At 35.4% G+C, this 22454-nt stretch overlaps 1 protein-coding gene across 3 annotated transcripts in view; it reads right to left on the bottom strand.

Moving 5' to 3' along the window:
- The window catches only part of CDKAL1 (CDK5 regulatory subunit associated protein 1 like 1), a 704381-nt gene that overhangs the window by 535771 nt on the left and 146156 nt on the right, over window positions 1-22454 (bottom strand). For all 3 annotated transcript variants that reach the window (XM_001375837.4, XM_007487880.3, XM_056823496.1), the window contains 2 exons: window positions 19870-19966; window positions 4210-4258 (listed from right to left, as the gene is read on the bottom strand). In XM_001375837.4, coding sequence (XP_001375874.2) covers window positions 4210-4258; window positions 19870-19966 — 146 coding nt within the window. The remainder of the gene's footprint in view (window positions 1-4209; window positions 4259-19869; window positions 19967-22454) is intronic.

Genomic DNA, 22454 nt, shown 5'->3' with positions numbered 1-22454 from the left:
CCAGAGAATTCAACAGGCAAAGCCAAAGAGAGAGTACACCAGGCATGGGGACTGCCAGAAAAATTGCCCCAAACTGAGAGATGGAGTGTCTTGTTCATAAGATCAACCAGAAGGATAGTGTTACTGAAGCAAATGCACATGCTGGGAAGACTGGGAAGACAGGAAAGGGCCAGGTTATGAATGGCTTTGGCAATAGGAAGCTACTGAAGTTGGAGGAAGGGGAAAGCACAAAAATCAGACATGCTTTAGCAGTTTACTTTAGCAGCTGAATGGAGGATGGATTGGAGTTAAGTTTTGAACATATGTTTAAGATGTCTAATTCACAGTTCACATAACTGTAAGCTACATTTTTTTACACCCTTACCTTCCATCTTAGAATACATTCTGCTTATTGGTTGGTTCCAAGGCAGAAGAACTTTATGGACTAAGCAAAGGGGGTCAAGTGACTTGCCCAACATCATCCAGCTAGGAAATATCTGAGACCAGATTTGAACCCAGGACATATCCTCTAGGTCCCACTTTCTGTCCACTGAGCAACCCAGCTGCCCCCATGCAAGTTAAATATTAATTAATGACTGGTGCTATGACAAAATTCAAAAGTATTTATTACATTTATGACATATATATAGTTAATATCATATATGGGTTACTTTATTTTTTAATGTGTTACTGAATAGTGGAATTTTTTTATGATGAATGAATATTTTTAAAAAGAGGAAAAGAAATGATAAATTTATCCCTGATTAAGCACTTTTTCCCAACCATATCTTTTATCTCTGCAAAAATCCTGAAGTATCTTTTTTATAGCCACGTTTGATCATTATATCACAGATATATTCTTTTTCAAATGTTTTGTTATCATTTTTCTACTCACATTTTGTAATGGTAATTAATTATTGGCTAGTTATATTTAGTTCACTTTATAGCAATTGATATGTCTTTCCCATTCTACTCTTCATGCATGAAGTTAATCATTTCTACTAGCACAATAACAATCCACTACATACAGGTACCACAATTTGTTTAGCCATTCACTTGCTTTCTTTCCAGTTCATTGCTATCACAAAATGGGCCACAGGAAGTATTTCATTATATATATAGGATCTTTCTTTTTAATACTGATCCCCATGTGGGATAAACTTAGCAGTAGAATAACTAGGATTAAAAGATATGCTCTGTTATAGTCATTTAAAATAATTCCATATGATAAGATTATGCAAAAAAAAAAAAAGCTTTCAATAAGAGAACTAATTTATCTTCAGAATTCCAAAAATCTCTAAAAGGGACTCTTATTTAATACTACCAAGGGCAGATATTAAAAATAAAAACTGGCATTGTTTGAAATGAAGACACCCTAGAAAAATGACAGTGAACCTATGGCATGAGTGCCAAAGACGGCACACAGAGACCTCTGTGGGCATGAGCAGGCCCCTGGCTTGGCCAGCTAGGAACCTGGCGCCAACCCCAAAAATAGGAGGTGGGGCTTTCTAGCCTTTCTCTTCTAGGGCAGGGGCTGAATGCAGCTGACCCCAGCCCTGCCCCCAAGCAGCACAGGCACAACTGGCCTTCAGTGGCATGAGTGGCCCTGAGGGGCATGACCTGCCTTGAGGAGCAAGGACTTCCCAGGGTTGGAAGCCTGGCTCCATCCCACAAAAAGGGGTATAGGGCACTGGAGTCTCCCCATAGAGCTCAGTGCTGCCCCCTGACCCCATCCCCAAATGCAGGGGTTGGAGGGACACTGCATGCAGTTGGGGGAGGGGGCATAGCACACATTGGGGGGTGGGTATAGGTACCCTATCTGGAGTGGTGGGAGGGGCATGGCACAGGGTCCCTAAAAAGTTCCTAAAGGTTTGCCATCCTTGCCCTAGAAGCACTCATAGTAAAAAATAAATAAATAAATTAGCATATCCTTTCTCAATATTATTATTTTTAAAAGTTCTAGAAATGCTCGATATAGTAATAAGTAAAGAGAACTCAATAAATATAATAAAAGAGGAAATAAAACTATGTGTATTTAGAGATGACATAATATATTTAGAAAACCCTAGAGAATCAATGAAAATAATTAGCAAATACAATTAATATCTTTTGCAAGGTAGCAATATATGAAATAAATCTGAAGAAACATCAGTATTAATATACATGTTTAAAAAAACTAATACAAAAAAAAAGAGAAATGTCAATCAATATACCAAAAGACACAAATTATCGGAATTAACCTACAAAGGCCAAAACAACATTCATATAAATATGACCTAACTTCTTACATCATTTAACAGAATTCTCTCTCTACAAAGTTACTAATGATTTCCTACTTGTCGAATCCAATGGCCTTTTCTCAGTCCTCAACCTTCTTGACCTCTCCTCAGTGACCGACATGTCAATTACATAAGCTCATCTCTCTAGGTTTACTTGGTTATCTTCTTACCCATGTGACCATCCTTTTTAATCTCCTTTGCTGACTCTTCCAAGATCCAGGTGATCACTACTAACTCTAGGTGTCCTCCAGAATTCAATCCTGGATGTTATTTTCTTCGATATATTATTTGACTTGGTGGCCTCATGTATTCTTGTGTATTTAGTTAGCATTTTTATGCTTATGATGATCAAATCCACAACACTTGCCAACACTTAGGACAGTACGTGGCATTTAGCAGATACTTGATAAATCCGATGATGATGATGATGACAAATATTTTTTGTACATTTATATTCATGTTGTCTTACCTATTTGGCCTGTATGCTCCTTGAGAGTGAATAACGTCTTTTGCCTTTCTTTCTATCATAAAAACTTAACACAATGGCTAACACATTGTAGGTTAATAAATGCTTATTAATTCTCTCTCTCTCTCTCTCTCTCTCTCTCTCTCTCTCTCTCTCTCTCTCACTCACTCAAATAGATCAATAGAACAGACCAGATTAAGGAAGAAACAGAAGCAACTGAACCACTGAATGGAATAGAATATACATATTATATATATAATGTGTATATAAATACACACATATATTAAAATATAATATGAATTAATGATTTCAAGAAGAAAAAGTATTATTACATTAAAGACTATGTAATGTGGTATCACCTATTTCAATACATATTTATTAAACAACTAATATGTAACACTGAAAAGAACATTGGATTATAAGTCAGGAGACTTGGGTTTGAGTCTCAGCTCCTTTTTTTTATAGTACATAAGTCCTTGGAATACTCATTTAAGCTCTCTAATAGAATAAACTCATTTAGGGTAAGGGTTTTCACTTTAACCTTTGTATAACCTTCCCTGACTTGGCATATAATAATCACTTAAAAACTGTTTGTTGAATGACTAGTGAATAATTTTAGAACAATTAAAATCTTGAACAAATCAAATGGGAGGATGCATGGTAGACATAAACATGCAACTTACGTAGAAAAATGGCCAAGTTAAGGAAAAAGGCATGGACAAGATATATAGCAAGAGTAGTCCAAGTGATGTACTAGAAACCTTGAGGAAATAAAAGAAGGATCTCAAGTGCCTTAGGTGGAATTCTATAAAGTATTAATGGGAAAACCGTATAGAATATCATCCAAGATAAGGACGCTACAAAAGGATTTCAAATCTTCATTGGGGAAGAGAATAAATCATCTCAAAGAAGTACCAAGGGAATCAACAAAATAGTAACTTCTCCACTTGTTTGAATTTACTTTATTAATAGAATTTGACAAAAAAAAAAAAACCTTTTCTCCTTTTCTCTCTCTGTCAGACAGCAGAGGTGTGATGGCTCTCCAAAATTTTTACACTTAAAACAAAATCTCACAAAGTACAGTTAATAAATATTTTTTAATAATTCCCTAAGTCTAATCATGACCCAAGCATTTCAATCATTATCAAACTGAAAACCTTGGGAGATAATTTTGACTCACCATTCTTATTTTGCTTCCCAAATCCAAATATAAATACAATAAATAAATATAGGCTCCAGCCACTTCTGTGATTTCTTTCAATGATTTCCCCCAAAAACGGGCAATGGAATTATCCTTTGATTGACAATAATTTGAACATGCTAGTGACTTGTCTCTTTACTTACCAAGATTATACAAGTAGTTGAATAATTGACTGCCTCTACTCAAATAAAGAGAATTCTTACAAACAGACAGAGGCCCAGAGACATATCAGCACTCATTTTAAAGAATTCAAATATCTTTGCTCATTTATATTTCTTGATTACCTTTAATGGTTTCCTCCACAACTTCTACTACACGATCGATTTGCTGAACCTAAAAAAATACAAGAAAACAAAAAAAAAAATTTAATGATGTATATAGTGAAGGGGAATACTGAGAGATGAGGACTGAACAGATGTTACCCCAGGAAGCAGGTATTCCCCTCTTCAACATGTACATAGTTAATGAAAATTCAACTGTAATGCAATTTCTCTTTGAATCCATGGTTAGGATCCTAATTCTGTTTATGAAAATCTTTGAAATTTCATATTGTAAGTCAATTATATCATTAGGTAACATAAGAAATGGAAATGGATTTTTATCAGATCCTACTATTAAGACTATATTGTACATTCATGTCAAAAGATCATTTTATTCATTCAAAAATATTATTTTCTAATTATTGTTAATTTATATTTCAATAAAAAAGGCTTAGGAATGAAAATATCTGATTCAAAGAAAGAAATATTTAGCACAAAGAAGAGAAACATAGAAAAGGGGAAAAGAAGAGATGAGAATAAGGAAGAAAGGGCAAGAGAACATAAGAACTCAAAAAGATAGCTCAAGATTCACATAGTATAATAAAAATAAAATATCTAATTCATTGTGAGAATAAGGGGGAAAGTTTTTCTTAATTAATACTATAAATTATAGCCCTGAATACTCAAGAGCTCAGCAGTTGGCATATAATTCAAACAAAATAAATAAAATAATATCTTTCATCCTTAAGGCTTTTGCTAATAAATAGATATATAAAAGAAGACATGCAATATGTTCTATTACTAACTCCATATGTTTTCTAAAATGAAGAAAAGGAGTTGTAGAATAAACAATTCATAAATAACATCAACAAATCATTGTGCAACAGAATTTATTAAAAGCAAAGTTATTGTAATCATGCAGGATAAGCACCAAAGCTGTATCTGAATAGATAATAAAATAGTACTGGTACAATAGATAGAAAGATATTACACAAAAGACCTTACTTTGAGACATCCTGATAGTTCAGTAAAGGAATATATGTATATATGTGTGTCAATGCATAACAAATACAATTTTGATATAAAATTACATTTTATCTACAAATATCTTAAATAGTTTTCGATATATAGGTACTAGTAAAAAATTGTCTTGTACAAACATAATCAGTTACCAGAACAATCAATAAAATTCCTTTTTTTTAAATAAATCTGATTATTACCCTTTGTTCTCATATCACCTAAATTTCCCACCTGAATTTGATTGGAATTTCACCACTAATCACTTTTGATTATTTGGGGCTGCTTGTTCTTTCCATTTACAGTCATACTCATTATCTATGTTTTCTTGACTCTGTTTACTTCACTGAGTATCAATTCAAGTAAATCTTTCCTTGTAACTCTATTTAAGTAAAATCCATTGCTTCTTAAAATGTTGTAATACTTACTTACATTCAAATGCAACCATTTGTTTAGCCATTGGCCAAGTGATAGTCATCTCCTTACTTCCCAATTCCTTTGTTTTCATCAATGAACTCCTTGGAATATATGACTACTACTGGAATCTCTGATCAAAGCTTATGGATGTTTTAGTCACTTTATATGTAGAATTCCAGACTTGTTTTCCAAAATGGTTGTATTAATTCACAAACTGACCAATAATATTGTCTACCTTCACACAACTACTACCACAGTGACTATTTCTAGCTTTTATAATTTTTGCCAATTTCTAGATAATAAGGTAATCTTCTTTTAAAAATTATGACCACATACATTCTCTATTACATTTCATATTTTAAGAAGGCATTCCTGACAGTTATTATGGTTGATTAAGATGAAATTTGTTAAAAAAAAAAAAGAAAAATGTTACCAGAAATTTATTCCACACAGAGTATTTACATAAAGTTATGCTGTAAAGAAATATATAAATTTAGCACACTAAAGTGCCAGGAGCATCAAAGACCACACTGTTTCACATGGTCCACATGGAAACCTGGGACTACAAAGCAGCCACCAGGAAGGATGGAAACACCCACTGAAACACCCCTAAGTGACTTTCCTTATTAACATCCCCTTATTATTGTAATTTCTATGATTATTACTCTTACTTAACCCCAGGAAAAATAGATGAGAGTCACATGCTTACAGGATTAATACAGATGTCCCACTCTGTTCCCCTAGGATATTACCAGGAGATCCCACTTACAAAATCAAACCTAAGGATTCTCATATACCCACTTAGATAGCAGTCTCTTTTCTAGGCATAAAAACTTCTGGCAAATCTGTGCTCTGAATTTCCTAACCTATATCTGGGTCATGTTGATTCTACCCACTGATCCTGTACTTAACAACAATGTTTCGTTGACTATCTCCCTAGGCTTCCTGTCTGTTGTTAGGTTCCATGGAAACATGTATGTTGAGAATGAAACTGTGTGCCAAATAGATGTGTGATCATGAGTGTATAAAATAAAGCCAGGCCTCAGCCAAGGAGGAACAGTTTATCTTGTGAAACCTGTGCTGTGGGTTGAATGCAAAAACTGTGTCCCATCCATCATTCAGCTGACACCATCCTACCTCCAAGACCCCATCCCCCTTTGGAGGCTGGCTCACCCCACAGCACTAAAGATCAGAAACACCTATTCACTGTATGGTCATAGATTAGCAAACTAGCGCACAGTTAAAGACTTTTTAGGTTATAGCTATGTACAAGCAATAATACTGCATATGATTCTTCTTTCTTCATCTCATAATCTTGCCTGTCATGAATCAAAAAATTATCAACTTGTCTGAAATTACCATAAATGAAAATGGGCTACCAACAAGCCTGCCAATAATTTACAAATATACTCAATTTAAAATTCTGCCTGAGGATGTTTCTGATTCATTTCTGCCCCGCTAGAGTTGATTTCCATCAATACTTTAGTGACCATGATTTACACAACTTAACCATGTCTCACAGAATTATAGAACCTAAAAGTCAGAAAAGAAAATCAGAGGTATCTAATAAAGACTATGTATGGCACAAAAAATCTTTCTAGAGGCAAGACCCCTACTTAAACATAACCCATGATTCACTCACTGCCTCATATAGAAATCTATATAGCTTCTGGAAATTATTATTAGAAATGGTTCTCTTGTGATAAGCCAACCAATATCTCATTCTCTGTAACTTCTACTCATCAGATTCAGCTCTACATGTGGAGTCACAAAAAAAAGCCTAATTCTTCTTACTGTTAATTTTAGATTTACTCCACCCTCCTTAGTCTAACAAAATAGGAATGTCTACACCCCTACTTAAGGATTAAGTGTAGAGGAAGATGGCCTATAAATAACATGTGCTAGCAAATGAGAAATCAGAAATAACTGACAGACCCCCTGGGCTGTCCTAAGTCAAGCTTAAGCTACCATTGGTACATAAGAGATGCAGGAAGGGATGTTAAAAGGGTCTATATATTTTGCGTCACTTCCTCTCTCCGGCCTCTTTTCACAGAGAGGTTACTCTGGCTCTTGTGGCAGAGAGGTGGCTGGTGGCAGCATGCTAAGCATGTTGGCACCTTGGCATAGCTGCAGCAATTGTCCAGGTTTGGCAGTGAGTGACCCTGATACAGTAACTGGGAGAAGCTTAATATCATAGATCAGATGAGGCACAAGGTTTCGTAGACAGCCCAACCTTATTTGCGCAAATTTTGAGCCAAGATACAGATAATATAAAATTTAAAAACAGCAAATTAATCAAATACATAGATGATTTACCCTTGGTTTCAACAGTTGCTGAAGCATGTCAGGAAGATAGCAAATACCTCCTTTTGGAATTGCACAAAAGAGTGCATAAAATCTTGAAGGATATAGTTCAGTAGTGCCTCCCTAAAGTAGAATATTTGAGGTTCATCCTGACTGCGGGTGCCCGCTTTATTTTTCCCAAATGAATTGAGAATATTCAAAATTTAAAAGCTCCTACCACTAAGAAACAGTTGAGAGCAATTTTAGGAGCAATAAGGTTTTGTAGACAATGGATTCCTTGCTTTGGGGAAACTACTAAACCCCTTATAACACTAACAAGGGATTCAGTCCCTAAACCCCTCAAATTAGAACCAGAACACCTGTCAGCTCTATCAGATCTAAAAAGGCTATCCTGTCTACCCCCTCTCTAGGCACCCCAGATTACAATAAGCCATTTCCTTTGTATGTACATAAGCAAAGAGGAGTAGCTTCAGATGTTTTAACTAAGACTTTGGGGTCTTCTCAATGCCCAATTGCTTATTATTCTACCCAACTGGACCCAGTAGCATCAGGAGCACCACCATGTCTTAGAGGAGTAGCTGCTACAGCCCTACTAGTGACAAAACTGTTGATCTAGTATTGGGATGCCCATTAACAATTATGTGCCCACATGAGATAGAAGCATTGTTGCTAAGACATAGAACACAGGCATTTTCTGATCAGCGAATTACAAGGTATGAAATAACCTTGTTAAACAATGAAAACATTACCTTGAAAAGCTGTTCAACCTTAAACCTGCCACCTTGCTTTCAGATTTACTAACTTCAGGAGAACCATTACATAGTTGTGAAACACTAGTGACCATGGCAGAAAAGCCTCGAGATAATCTCTTGAACACTCCCTTAAACAACTCAGATCTGGTCTTATTTACTGATGGTTCTTCTTTTACGAGAGATGGCAGATGCTACACTGGAGCTGGTGTACTCACAGAATTTGCCACTGAGTGATCAGCTTTGCTGCCCTCTAACGTTAGCACTCAAAGGGCAGAACTCATAGCTCTCAAACATGCCTGTATAATTGACAAGGGCAAAAAGGCAACAATTTATACGAATTCTAGGTATGCTTTTGGCATTTGTCACTCAGTCGGGATGCTATGGCTCCACAGAGAATTTTTAACCTCAGTAGGGAAGATGTCGAAATCTTTTAAAACCTTAGAAGGCAGTGTCACAGTAAGGTCTGGTGGTCTTTCATCTTGCCATAAGAAATAGAATGAGTGATTTCCATGTCATAGAAGCCAGATGAGCAGGCATGAAGCATAAATGGAGTCTGGGTGTCCTGGGTGGGAGGAGGAGCAAAAAGGAAAGATGAACCAAAGAAGAAGCCAAGTGGGGAAGGAAGCTGTAAGAGTTAAAAATTAGGTTTTATGCTAAATATGAGAATTATAAAGTAATATTGTGATTGCCAAATTTAAAATATACCTTAAGTCAAAATGACTTTTAGCAGCTTTATTTACAAAGAGGTGGAATGAGTGAAAGTAGAAAAATTTAGCTAAAGAGACATATTTTAACAAGCCTATCAGCCCTTCTCCAGTGAAGTAAGACTCAGCCCTGCAAGGGCTTTCCCCATGTCTCCTTTCCCTACAGGAATTTCCCAGAAATCCTCCTCAGCCATAAGTCCTGGTGGTGTCTTCAGCCAGGGTTCCACCAATGCAGCCTCCTCCAGAGACAAGGAAGGAATCTCAGTCACTTCCCAACAAACCAACACAGAATCCAGGAAAAAGAATCTCCAGAACCAATTTCTCCAGAAGCCAAGAAAGGAATGCAAGCTAAGTCATGTTGGTCTTTTTTTATACCCCTTTTATCCAAGTTACTTCCTGTCACTCCGCCTTCTTCACAGAAATCAATAGTAGTCTTTCAATTTGAAACTGAGGGTGCTGGGGATAGTATTAGTGACCTTTGGAGTTGTCACTTACTCTAGCAAGTGACTTGTGAACTCTCATACTTAATGATAAGTAGGGTTACTTTAAGTCTTTGATTTGATTAGCTAAAAATAGACAAGGAGAGAGATAATCCTATCTTCACAAAGCCTCTGATGGCATTTGGCTTTTCTACTGCTCATGTTAGTAGAATAACTTTAGTAGAATTTAGTTATATAGACTCTACTATTATATGAATTATATTGTTATGTTACATTATGTGATGTGATGTGATGTGATGTGATGTGATGTGATGATGTGATGTGATGTGATGATGTGATGTGATGTGATGTGATGTGATGATGTGATATGATGTTATGTCACAGATTTCCCATGTGGGACACCTAAAAAAAAAAAAAATCCTACCAAACCAGTAACTTTAACCAAACTTGGAAGGCTATTAAGATTTTACAATAGAGTAGCACAAAAGTACAAAAGAGGCACAAAAACTTGCGGGGTAAGAAATTTTTAAAAAGCAGAATAGATGAAAAGGAAAAGGAAGTACAAAAATTCATGGTGAAAATGATTTTTTTAATTAGAATTGGGCAAGTAAAAATTAATAATTCCATGAGATATTAAGAAACATAAAACCAAATCAAAAGCAAAAATAGGTGAACTATCTCACTGGAAAAATTAGCCTGGAAAACAACTGGAGAGTAAATAAGAATGCCTGGACTACCTGAAAGCCATGACTTTGAGGCCTAAACATCATATTTCAATATATTTTACTTGAAAAATATGTTAGGTCAATAGGGTAAATAGAAATTGAAATAATCCACAGATCAGCTCCCAAAAGAGATCCCAAAAGGAAAATTCCCTGGAATATTATAGCCTAATTCCAGAATTGCCAAGGCAAAGAGAAAATACTTCAAAGAGCCAGAAAGAAACAATTAAAAAATTATGGAGGAAAGTCAAGATTACACAAGATTTAATAGCTTCAATTTTACAAGAGCAGAGGGCTTAGACTATGATATTTCAGAAGGTGAAAGGACCTAATTTCTCAAATATATAAGTAACCAAGTCAAATTTATAGACATGAGAGCCACAAAATTTTCTAAGTGAAAAGTTTTGCATTTAAAACAATGTTTATCATATTGTTTGACTTTTCAAGATTAGAGTAGCCACATCTGAAAAGATTTTTGAACCAAAGTGAATCAACCCAAGAATATATCCTGAGATAAGTTAACACCAATCTAAAGCCACTATTTGTTGCCTCACCAAAAAGAAAATGCATCTCTATGTTTAGTTCACAAATGGCACAAAAGGATGTTTTAACACTAGAAAGTTTTCAATAATAAATTAAATATTCTGTATTAAATTAAATATTTTAATGTTATAAAGCACATATCTAAAATGCTATTTTTATAACTGCTGCAGGAAAATAATATAATTAGTAACACAAATCCTAGTTGAATGAAAACACAGACCTGTTTGAAATAAATATATCAATAACTTCAGGGGAAAAAAGACTAAAATGCATTGTCAATCTTTTAAAAATAATAATTATTCCCAAACATAGGAGTTGCTAATTAAAGGAGTTTTTAAAATATTCAGACTTGATAATAATAATAAAATGCCCCATAGGCAGCCAGTATAACTGGGTTCTTAGGTCCCAGTATATTAAAAAAAAAAAAATCTTCTGGTTCATATCACCCTTAAAGTTCTCCAAAGGAGGTCCGAGGATTTGTCAGAGAAATTAGCTCTCAATTTTTTTTTAAATTGCTTCGCTGTCTATAGTTACTTTTCACAAACTATATTTTCCCTGATTAACTCTTAATTAGGTTGTTTTCTTTTTCACTTGCCTTGGGTAATAGAGTGATACTCCTGAGGGTGTCTATTGATCAATACTGGATGACTAATGGATCAAGATTTTACCTACCCTCCATCCTCCTCCCTCAATGCCCCCCATTTCCTCCCCTCTTCTGAAGCTTTTAGCTTCCCCTTCCCCTTTCCATTCAAGTCACTGAGGGTAAACTATAAGATGTAGAGGAAATATTCTTTTCTCTTGATTTCTCAAGTAAAGGGTTTATTGGGGAAGACAGGACAATGAATAGAGGATGAGTTAAGAGGGATGGGGTTTTCCCTAGTTTATACAAGGAGCTTTGGTTTTGAGGATATTGGGGAAATGGCAGTTCTGTCACAACTGTGACACAGAGTCTGTCAGGGAGATAAGAGAACAAATTGTTTGTCTTCTTTCTTCTTTTTTTTCTAACCAGCCAGTTAAATATCAGTCAGTCCGCAAAAGCTTCAGGGTCTTCACCATCAGCCACAGGCAGCCAAAACTTAGTTCACCAGCCTCTCCCCCAGCTCCAGAAGCCCTCTCAGCCTTGCTCAGAAGTAAGTCCAGCCTTGTTCAGCTGCTGGCTTGGCTCCAACTGCTTCTCCTGGGAACATTCCAAAGGAATTGTCACCTTGATTGACAGCTCTTCTGACCTCAGCTTTCTGTCTTGCATGCATGTAAATTCTCTCTTGCATGCATGCCTCCACATTTGTCTGAAATCATAGTTGCTACCTCCACCTTTTTTTACTTCAGCTGAAACATGATAGATTTTTGTTCCATACTTTTACTTTAGTTCTATTTATGGCTTTCTATTTCAACTATCTCTTGTAAAAAAATATCTAGTTTCTAATTCATTCTGCTGTTCACTTCCATTTTATGGGCGAGCTCATCCCATTCACATTCATAGTCATGATTACTAACTGTGTATTTCCTTCCATCCTATTTTTGTCTACTTTTATTCTGTACTTCCTCAAAAGTCTGATTTTCTTCTTGCCAATCTCTCCTTTAGTTTGCCCTTTTTTTTATGATGGGGGGGGGTGCATCTTTTCCCCCTTTCACTTCATGAGAGAGAATCAGAGATTGAATTCTTTCCTCTTTGAAATCATTAAAAAAGAATTTTAAGCACTGTCCACTCACTCCCTATTTTCCCTTCTACCATAAAAGTTCTTTCTTGTATGTCACTTTTATATAAGAAAAATCTCCCCATTCTGTCTCTCCCTATTTCTCCCAGTGCATTCCTCTTTTTTATACCTTTATTTTTTTTAGAGATCATTCCAGCATTGACTCAGACTCACGCCCTCACTAAATGTAGTCTCTTTCTAACTGCCCTATTAATGTAAAAATTCTTAGAAATTACATGTAGGAATTAAGGAATTCCCATATGGGAATGTAAACAGTTTAATTTTATTAACCTCATAAGACTTCTCTTTTCATATTTACCTTTTTATCCTTCTCTTTAGTATTGTGTTTGAATGTCACATGTTTTATTAAGCTCTGGTTTTCATCAGGAATGCTTGAAAGTCTTATATTTCATCAAGTATCCACCCTTTCCCCCCCTGAAGTAGTGTACTAAAAAAATGAGATAATTTTTGGTTGTAATTCTAACTCTTTCACCTTCTAGACTATCCAGTGAGATAGTTCACCTTCTATTTTTTCTTTTGATTTGGTTTAATGTTTTTTAAAGTTCTTCAAAGGTGGTCCAAGTATGCTCAAATAACATAGCCATGATCAGACACGTATTATTAAGTATGCCAGGCAGGACTTAAAGCTTTCCAAGACTGTTTTATCACTCTTTTTTCAGCCACTAACATTTATTAATGTTAAAATGGTGCCAATATAATAAAAATGACCATCCTACCCAAACTCATCTATCTATTTAGTGCCATACCCATGGAACTTCCAAAAATTTTTTTTACTGATTTAGAAAAAACCATAACAGAGTTCATTTGGAAGAACAAAAGACCAAGGATATCCAGGGAAAAAATTTAAAAAAAAAATACAAAGGAAGGGGGCCTTGCAGTCCCAGATCTCAGACTATATTATAAAGCAGCGGTCACCAAAACAATCTGGTACTGGCTAAGAGACAGAAAGGAGGATCAGTGGAATAGACTGGGGGCAAGAGACCTCAGCAAGACAGTATATGACAAACCCAAAGATCCCAGCTTTTGGGACAAAAATCCACTATTCCATAAAAACTGCTGGGAAAATTGGAGGACAGTGTGGGAAAGACTAGGTTTAGATCAACACCTCACACCCTATACCAAGATAATTCAAAATGGGTGAATGACTTGAACATAAAGAAGGAAACTATAAGAAAATTAGGCAAACACAGAATAGCATACATGTCAGACCTTTGGGAAGGGAAATACTTCAAAACCAAGCAAGACTTAGAAAGAGTTACAAAATGCAAAATAAATAATCTGGAATACATCAAATTAAAAAGGTTTTGTACAAACAAAACCAATGTAACCAAAATCCGAAGGGTAGCAACAAATTGGGAAACAATCTTCATAAAAACCTCTGACAAAGGTTTAATTACTCAAATTTACAAAGAGCTAAATCAATTGTACAAAAAATCAAGCCATTCTCCAATTGATAAATGGGCAAGGGACATGCATGAACAGGAAGTAAGAAATCAAAACTATTAATAAGCACATGAAAAAGTGCTCTACATCTCTTATAATCAGAGAGATGCAAATCAAAATAACTCTGAGGTATCACCTCACACCTAGCAGATTGGCTAACATGACAGCAGAGGAAAGCAGTGAATGCTGGAGGGGATGTGGCAAAGTTGGGACACTAATTCATTGCTGGTGGAGTTGTGAATTGATCCAGCCATTCTGGAGGGCAATTTGGAACTATGCCCAAAGGGTGATAAAAGACTGTCTGCCCTTTGATCTAGCTATAGCACTGCTGGGTTTGTACTCCAAAGAGATAATAAGGAAAAAGACTTGTACAAGAATATTCATAGCTGCACTCTCTGTGGTGGCCAAAAATTGGAAAATGAGGGGATACCCATCAATTGGGGAATGGCTGAACAAACTGTGGTATATGTTGGTGATAGAATACTATTGTGCTAAAAGGAATAATAAAGTAGAGGAATTCCATGGAGACTGGAACAACCTCCAGGAAGTGATGAAGAGTGAAAGGAGCAGAACCAGGAAAACATTGTACACAGAGACTGATACATTGTGGTATAATCGAAGGTGATGGACTTCTCCATTAGTGGCAATACAATGTCCCTGAACAATCTGCAGGGATCTAAAAAATACTATCCACAAGCGGAGGATAAACTGTGGGAGTAAAAACACCGATGAAAAGAAACTGCTTGACTACAGGGGTTGAGGGGATATGACTGAGGAGAGACTCTAAATGAACACTCTAATGCAAATACCAACAACAGGGAAATGGGTTCGAGTCAAGAACACATGTGATAACCAGTGGAATTGTGCGTTGGCTATGGGAGAGGGAAAGGTGGGGGGGGGGGGGGGGGGAAGAAAATGATCTTTGTTTCCAGTGAATAATGTTTGGAAATGACCAAATAAAATAATGTTTAAAATTTTTTTAAACATGTTAAAATGGTTAAAGTCTGACAGATTAACTGCTACCTTCTGATAACAAAATATTCATCCTCTTGGCTGCTATCAGTGAAAAAAATTAAATGTTTCTGCACTAAAAATGAGTAACTACTAGTATATGTTGTAAAGCATTAGCTTTGCAAAAAGCAAGAAGCAAAGAGAACCCACAGGGTAATTACAGGGCCAACATTCTACTCAGAGAATTCCCAGGAGCTGGAGCTGGAGACTGAGGGAGTTGCTGACAGTTGGTGAACTTCATAGGAGGGAGAAGATGTTTCTTCCTTGCTATCAGGATAAACCAGAGGATAACTATCTGGTATTTCTGGGGTGGACCCAGAAAACCAGTAGTTTCTTTCCATTGGTTAGCTAAGAGATTTGTAAGATTTGAAGAGAGAAGCAGACTGGAAAAGCTGAAAGGATTCTGCTGGAATGGGGGAAGGGCAGGAAGGAGAGAGAATTCTGAAGGGAGGAAGAGAAAGTAAGCTGATCTGCAGAGTTGGAGAGAACCTCCTCTGTGGGAAGCCCATCAAAAAGGTTGATCCGAGTAGATCTCTGATCCTATACCATCTTTCTGTAACTCCTGACCCAATATCCCACGATATAATACCCAAGACAGGCAGAAAGTCAGTACTTCATCTCAATTGACCTCAAGGGGTCAGGTCAGCAAAGCCTGACCTGCCAGACTTTAGGAAAATGGGTTCAGTTATTTTAGGGACTCCTTACTACCTCTTTCCAATTGCCTCATTCCTGAATTCATCTGTCCTATCCTGTATTGTTGTTCCCTTAAAAATAAAACATTTTCATAAGAGCAAGAGACTGACCCCATAATATTTAGGAAGAAAGACATGGAGTTAGGGGGAGGGAAATTACATTCCTCTCCTCAGGGAAGGAGAAAATGTCTGTGTCAAATGAAATTAACCAAGTCTCTGAGGAACAGAAGTTACAGATCTTGAAGGCAGTCAGAGTGTGGTTAGCCAGGAAGAGCTAAGAAGGAAGACAATCCATCTCCTCTCTCTCTACTTGACTCAGATCCATCTTTACCTCACTCTGGTCCTGACCCAGCAGGACGAGAAGACTCCATTCTCTCCCTGCCCTTATATAACAGCTGTCTTGATATTTCTTCTTGTTCCTACTACTGATGCTACAGAGAAAGTTGATTTCTACTGTTGCTGGTGACATCTCTCTGGGACTGTTGTCTGGAGTAAAGATGGGCTCTTGGTTTGAGATTTCTTTGGGCCCTGTTGTCTTTGCCCCTACAAATCCCTCTCTAACTTTAATTACTCTTTTAATTAGTTAGTTCTGGATAATTTAGAAAGTTTAGAGTTTTAATATCTGTGGTGGGGTTAGAAGTACGGTAGTCCCTGATTCCCTTCCCTTCCCTCTTCCTTTTAGTGAAATCAACTTTTATTTTTTTATATATATATATATGTGTGTGTGTGTGTGTGTGTGTGTGTGTGTGTGTGTGTGTGTGTGTATCTTATTTAACCCTTCCTTTTAACACTCCCCATAACATATTTAAGAATGATAATAGTATTTTGGTACTCTTAAAAATATTAATCTTTATATACTTCAAAACAAAGTGAATACACTGATTGTGGAGTTGTGAATTGGTCCAATCATTCTGGAGGGCATTTTGGAACTGTGCCCAAAGAGCTTTAAAAGAATGCCTGACTTTTGATCCAACCATACCACTGCTAGGTTTGTACCCCAAAGAGATAATGAGGGAAAATAACTGTACAAAAACATTTATAGCCATGCTCCTTCTGGTGGCAAAAAAATTGAAAATACGGGTGTGGGGGGTGTCATCGATTGGGAAATGGCTGAACAAATTGTGGTATATGTTGGTGATGGAATATTCTTGTGCTGAAAGGAACAATTAACTGGAGGAATTCCATGAGAATGGGAAAGACACCCAGGAACTGATGCAGAGTGAAATGAGGACAACCTGGAGAACATTGTACAGAGATTGATATGTTATGGCACAGTCAAACATAATTGACTTCTCTACTAGCAGCAATGCAAATACCCAGGATAATGCTCAGGGACTTATGAGAAAGATCGCTATCCACATCCAAAGAAAGAGCTTTGGGAACCGAAATGCAGAAGAAAAACTTGGGATCGATCACATGGCTTGATGGGGATATGATTGGAGATTTGATGCTAAAAGATCACTCTACTGCAGATTTGAATAACATGGAAATAGGTTTTGAACAATGATACATGTATAACCCAGTGGAACTGTTTGTCAGCTCTAGGAGGGGTGAGGGAAGAGGAGGGGTAGATCATGAACCATGTAACCTTGGAAAATCATTCTAAATAAAAAAAAAACACATAGGCATGATTATAATACAAACTAACACATGAATATATTCATTTAAATATGTAATAAATTCATTGCATATTTAAAATATGCCCATATATAGATAACATCTCATTTGTTATCCTTGGATATAACTTATCACATGATGCTTATATTGTAGCATAACACATAGAACTCCCAGCTGGAGAAAACAAAACGATAGGCTATTTCTCAGTGAAATTTTTGTAGCTGGAGAATCCTAGAAGAGAAATGTTTCTAAACTTTTTTCTTAACTTGGTCATTGTAATGAAATCTCCAGAATTTAGCACAGTGCCTGGCACCAAATAGTGATTTAATTCTTGTCAAATGGTTAGTTTAATGGCTAGTGAAAGGACTGATCACTAATGAAAATTCTTTCTGCCAGTTCTGACTAATAATTATTCAGTTATTTAAAGTCTTAAATATCTGCCAGTGGATTACTTGGTTAATGACCAAAATATAGCAGAAGAGTTGCTTTTTTCAAAAGCACATAAAACTTCCAACATCCCCCTTCATCCCCAAAGAATTATATATCAGATAGTGAATAATTACAGCTAGATCAATGGAAGAACAAATTTCCCCATAAAAAAAATGGTTTAGAAATTAATAATAAACAACTCTAATATTTAAAAGTACCCTCTTGGCTGAACTTGAACTCACATTTTCCTTACACTAAGGCCATCATTCAATCCACTAATCCAATCTCTTTCTCTTAATTTCTCTGGCTTATTTTCCACAATTCAAAGCTAATGCTTTAATTTTCTTCCAAAAGGCCTTGTGTAAGTTTCATTGGGACTCACCTTGTGTAAGTTTCATAGGAACTCACTGGTACATAACCTGTACTGATACCAGTAGTCTCACAGAAATTTTCTGCCTTGATGCTAATTCTACCGAGCTTTTAAGTAAACAATCATTTAAAGACTCCAAGGAAAAGAGATAGTTGGGGTTTTTTAAAAATCAATGTGTTGGAATTATTTGTTGGACAAAAATTAAAGGATCTGAAGATTTTGAAATGTTAATAAAACTATAAAACATATCTATGAATTCAAGTGAAGTTCTATTTAAAAGTGGCCACCAGAAGGAACAGATAATAAGAGGAGAAGATAAACGGCATGATTGTTAACTGATATTTTATTATCAGACTGAGCAGAATTAGGTCATAAGTCAAAAAATCTGATTGACATTGTTGCCACTAATGAAGCTCGACTTAAATTATATAAAACTTTTTATCTAACTTTGCATACTGGAGATAGAAAGGAACTTAGAGAACATAAGCAACCTCTTTATATTACAAATGAGTGATGAAGGGCAGAGAAGCTTGGTGACCCATCTCACATTATACAATAAAATAGTAGGCACACTAGAATACAGCTCTTATAACTTCTCATGTAATCGTAGCTTTTCTATTACTATGTAATTCCTCCAAAATCCTAAATTATGTTGCTCTATTTTGACCCTACAAACAGAAATTTATTGCCCCCGATTCTATGAAGAGCCTGTTATATTACTATCAATAATGAGGCCTGTTTTGGCTGATTTTATGAGTGATATTAGCTATACAATAAGTTATTTCTTTTGAATATTTTTTATTTTAAGTTACTAAATCAAAAAACTTAAAGGATATAAGAACTCATTTACACTTGCATTGTTCCAAATACAACAATAAAATTAGATTCCAATGTTTGTAAAAATATAATCCTTTTAAAACTATATTTTTGCAAGATCTAAATTCAGTTTACCTCTCAAAGCAAGAGAAATTAAAATATACACAAATAGTAAAAGCAAATTAAAGCTCTAAAATGTGCAAAATTTTATTGGTTTAAAGCAAGTACATTTTCTATAAAAATCATTAATGTGAGGAGGGGATTGGAAATCAGAAATAGAGAACAAATTATTTGCAATTCTTTTAGGTTTCACGGGTCACAATCTAAAAGTAATTATTTTACACATAATTAAAAATAAAAAAGTAAAATCTAAGAGCTTCTATATGCCTGGAAAGGAAGTATTTATGAAGTCAGTCATGTAAGAGAAGAAATATAAAAATATTAAATTGGGGAAAGAGGTTATGCTGACATGATATATGTGTACGTGTATCCTTTACATATAGAGTGCTTACAAATTATTTGTAAAATGTTTCATACTAAATATAGAAGCTCCTGGAGAGCAGAAATGGTCTAAGGGTAGTCAAGACATCTTCAGTTTCTTCATGTGCACTAAATTGCAAGTAAAAAGAAAATTACAACATATGAATTACATATAAAAATGATTTCTATTATTCTCTTGCAAAACAGCTTACCCCTATGATACTCAGGCCTTTGAGATAGTCCTGACGAGGCTGTGCTTGGGGGACACATCCAGCTAAAACCACTTTCTTGTCTTCCTCTTGAGCTTTCCTAAAAGAATTAAAAGCAAAATATTATAATTCACTGTCTCACATGTGGAACTTCTAAACTGATAAAAAATATTTATGAATTTGTCCACTGAGTGAAACAGAATGTCTTCTATCTGATCACAGAAGACAAAGTTTGTATATTGTATTTCTCTTATTAAATAATATATTAATATAAACTGAACATTTATCATATTAACTTCATGTTAGACTACAATACAACCTATCTAGAACCACCTAATGAATGGTCAAGTTTTTTGTCCATTAATCCTTGGTCTGCCAGGATGTTAACGTTTTTTATGAAGTATACCTCAAAGGGGCAGCTAGGTGCCTCAGTGAATTGAAAGCCACATCAAGAGATCTTGGGTTCCAATCTGCCTGCAAACACAATACTTCCTAGCTATTTGACACTAGGCAAATCATTCAACCCCCTCTGCCTGGCCCTTACCAAACTTCTACCTTGAAACCAAGAGAAAGTAGTAATTCTAAGGCAGAAATTAAGTTGTTTTTTTTTTAATAAAAATGAAATATACTACACACACTTTATAATCTCAAACTAAATATAGAAAACAAAATATTGTCTATTCTCAGTGATTCCGAGTTATAAATAAAAGCACTAGGTTGAAATATAATAGAAAAGGAGTTTTATTATGGCTATTGATCAATCAACATTTATTAAGCATTTGCTTTATTGTGTTTAGCATTTAGTTTAGGTAAAAACACTTTTTAAAAAAATTTATCAAGGACTTCACATTTGACTGTGGGAAATATAAAAATTATATTCATATATTACAAATATAAAAGAGATGGAACATAATCTTGGAAGCAAGTCACTAATTGGGTAGGGCTAGGAATAGGAGATATGTCTCCAGTATAAACTAAGATTTGAGCTGAGTCAAGCATGCTGAGAAGAAGAGTTGAGAATGGTGAGAAGGTTCCAAGTACAAGGGAAATTAAGTGCAAGGCTTGGAGCATCATGTACTAAAAAATAAAAGGTAGGCCAGTGAGGATGGACTGCAGAGTGAATGGAGAAGTGAAAAGCTGAAGGCCTCCTAAAAAAACTACTGAATTTTTCTAGGTGGCACTTATTGAGTGTGGCACATGAGTACTTTGATTATTCAATTTCAAAATAAGAGGATGAGCTACACATACACACACACACACACACACACACACACACACACACACACACAAAATCACTCTTCAGTTGCATCCTACCCTCTATGGCCCTATTTAGGGTTTTCCCGGCAGAAATACTGGAGTGGTTTGCCATTTAGTTCTCCAGTTCATTTCACAGATGAGGAAACTGAGACAAACAGAATTAAGTATTGTGCCCATGATCACACAGCTTGTAAGCATCTGAGGCCAAATTTGAACTATGAAATCATTTCAAACTAGGTGCTCTATCCATTGTGCAACTAGGTGCCCAACAAAACACAAACCACAGTCAAAATGTCTTTGAAGGGAATCGATGAGGAATGGTAGGGACTACACATGCCACAAAGATGACTTATTTTACATCTGAAATTGATACTACAGAATATAAATATATAAAACTATAAGTATTGAGAATGAAATTTAATATATTGAATCAGAAGGATTAAAATTATAGAGTAAACTGATAGGAGTTATCAAAGTTGAATAAAGAAAAGAGGATTCAAAACTATCTGGAGAATCATCAAAGGTTTCCAGAAAATATCAGGCTCTAGGAAACACTTGATCAGATATTATTTGCATAAATCTTCAGTAAAATCTTCATTACTTCTTGGCAATAAGAATAATAAATGAGAGTGCTTAGGTCAGACTAAGTCCTTTCTTCTAGAGGAATAAAAGGAGATATGGTGATAGAAAGAAAAAAGTCAGAAATATGGAAGGAATTGTGTCATTTCCTATTTGTACCAGCTCTCTGGTGCTTTAAATATTCAAAGATCTTTGGAATTTAATTACATTTCATTGATAAACTGATAAAGAGCATTAAACAGAGTAAAGCCTCAAAGTTCAGAAGCCACACTCAGTCAATCAGCTATTCTGGAAGACCCTAACTTTTCATGATTAGACATCACAGAGCCATAAAAAAAATGAATAATCAAACAAGTAAATACAAGGTAAATTATGAAAAGGGAGAGTACTAGCAATGGGAATAAAAGAAGAAGCTTCACAACTTTAAGTCTGGCCATGCTGCACCTTATCCTTTCTTGAATACAAAAAATAGAACTAAATGCAATATCTTGGATAAAGTATGACGAAAATGTATGGAAGGACTATCATCTCCAGGTTAACAGACACAAAAATTCTAGTAAATTTGTCTAACATTGTTGGATTCTTTACTGCCATGCATACTGTGATTCACTGAGCTTGAAGGTCAAATAAATCTATAGGCTTTTTCAACATTAAAGAATTTTCAACTAGGTGACATGCACTCTCTACTTGCTTACTTGATTTTTTTTTTAATTTTAGTGTTGAAGGATAAATAAACTCCTAGTTGTTTCTAA

The sequence above is a fragment of the Monodelphis domestica genome, chromosome 3 (assembly GCF_027887165.1).
Source record: "Monodelphis domestica isolate mMonDom1 chromosome 3, mMonDom1.pri, whole genome shotgun sequence".
In the NCBI taxonomy this organism is placed as follows: Eukaryota; Metazoa; Chordata; class Mammalia; order Didelphimorphia; family Didelphidae; genus Monodelphis; species Monodelphis domestica.
Note: the sequence above shows the minus strand (reverse complement) of the source record. Positions and strands in the feature narration are given on the sequence as shown.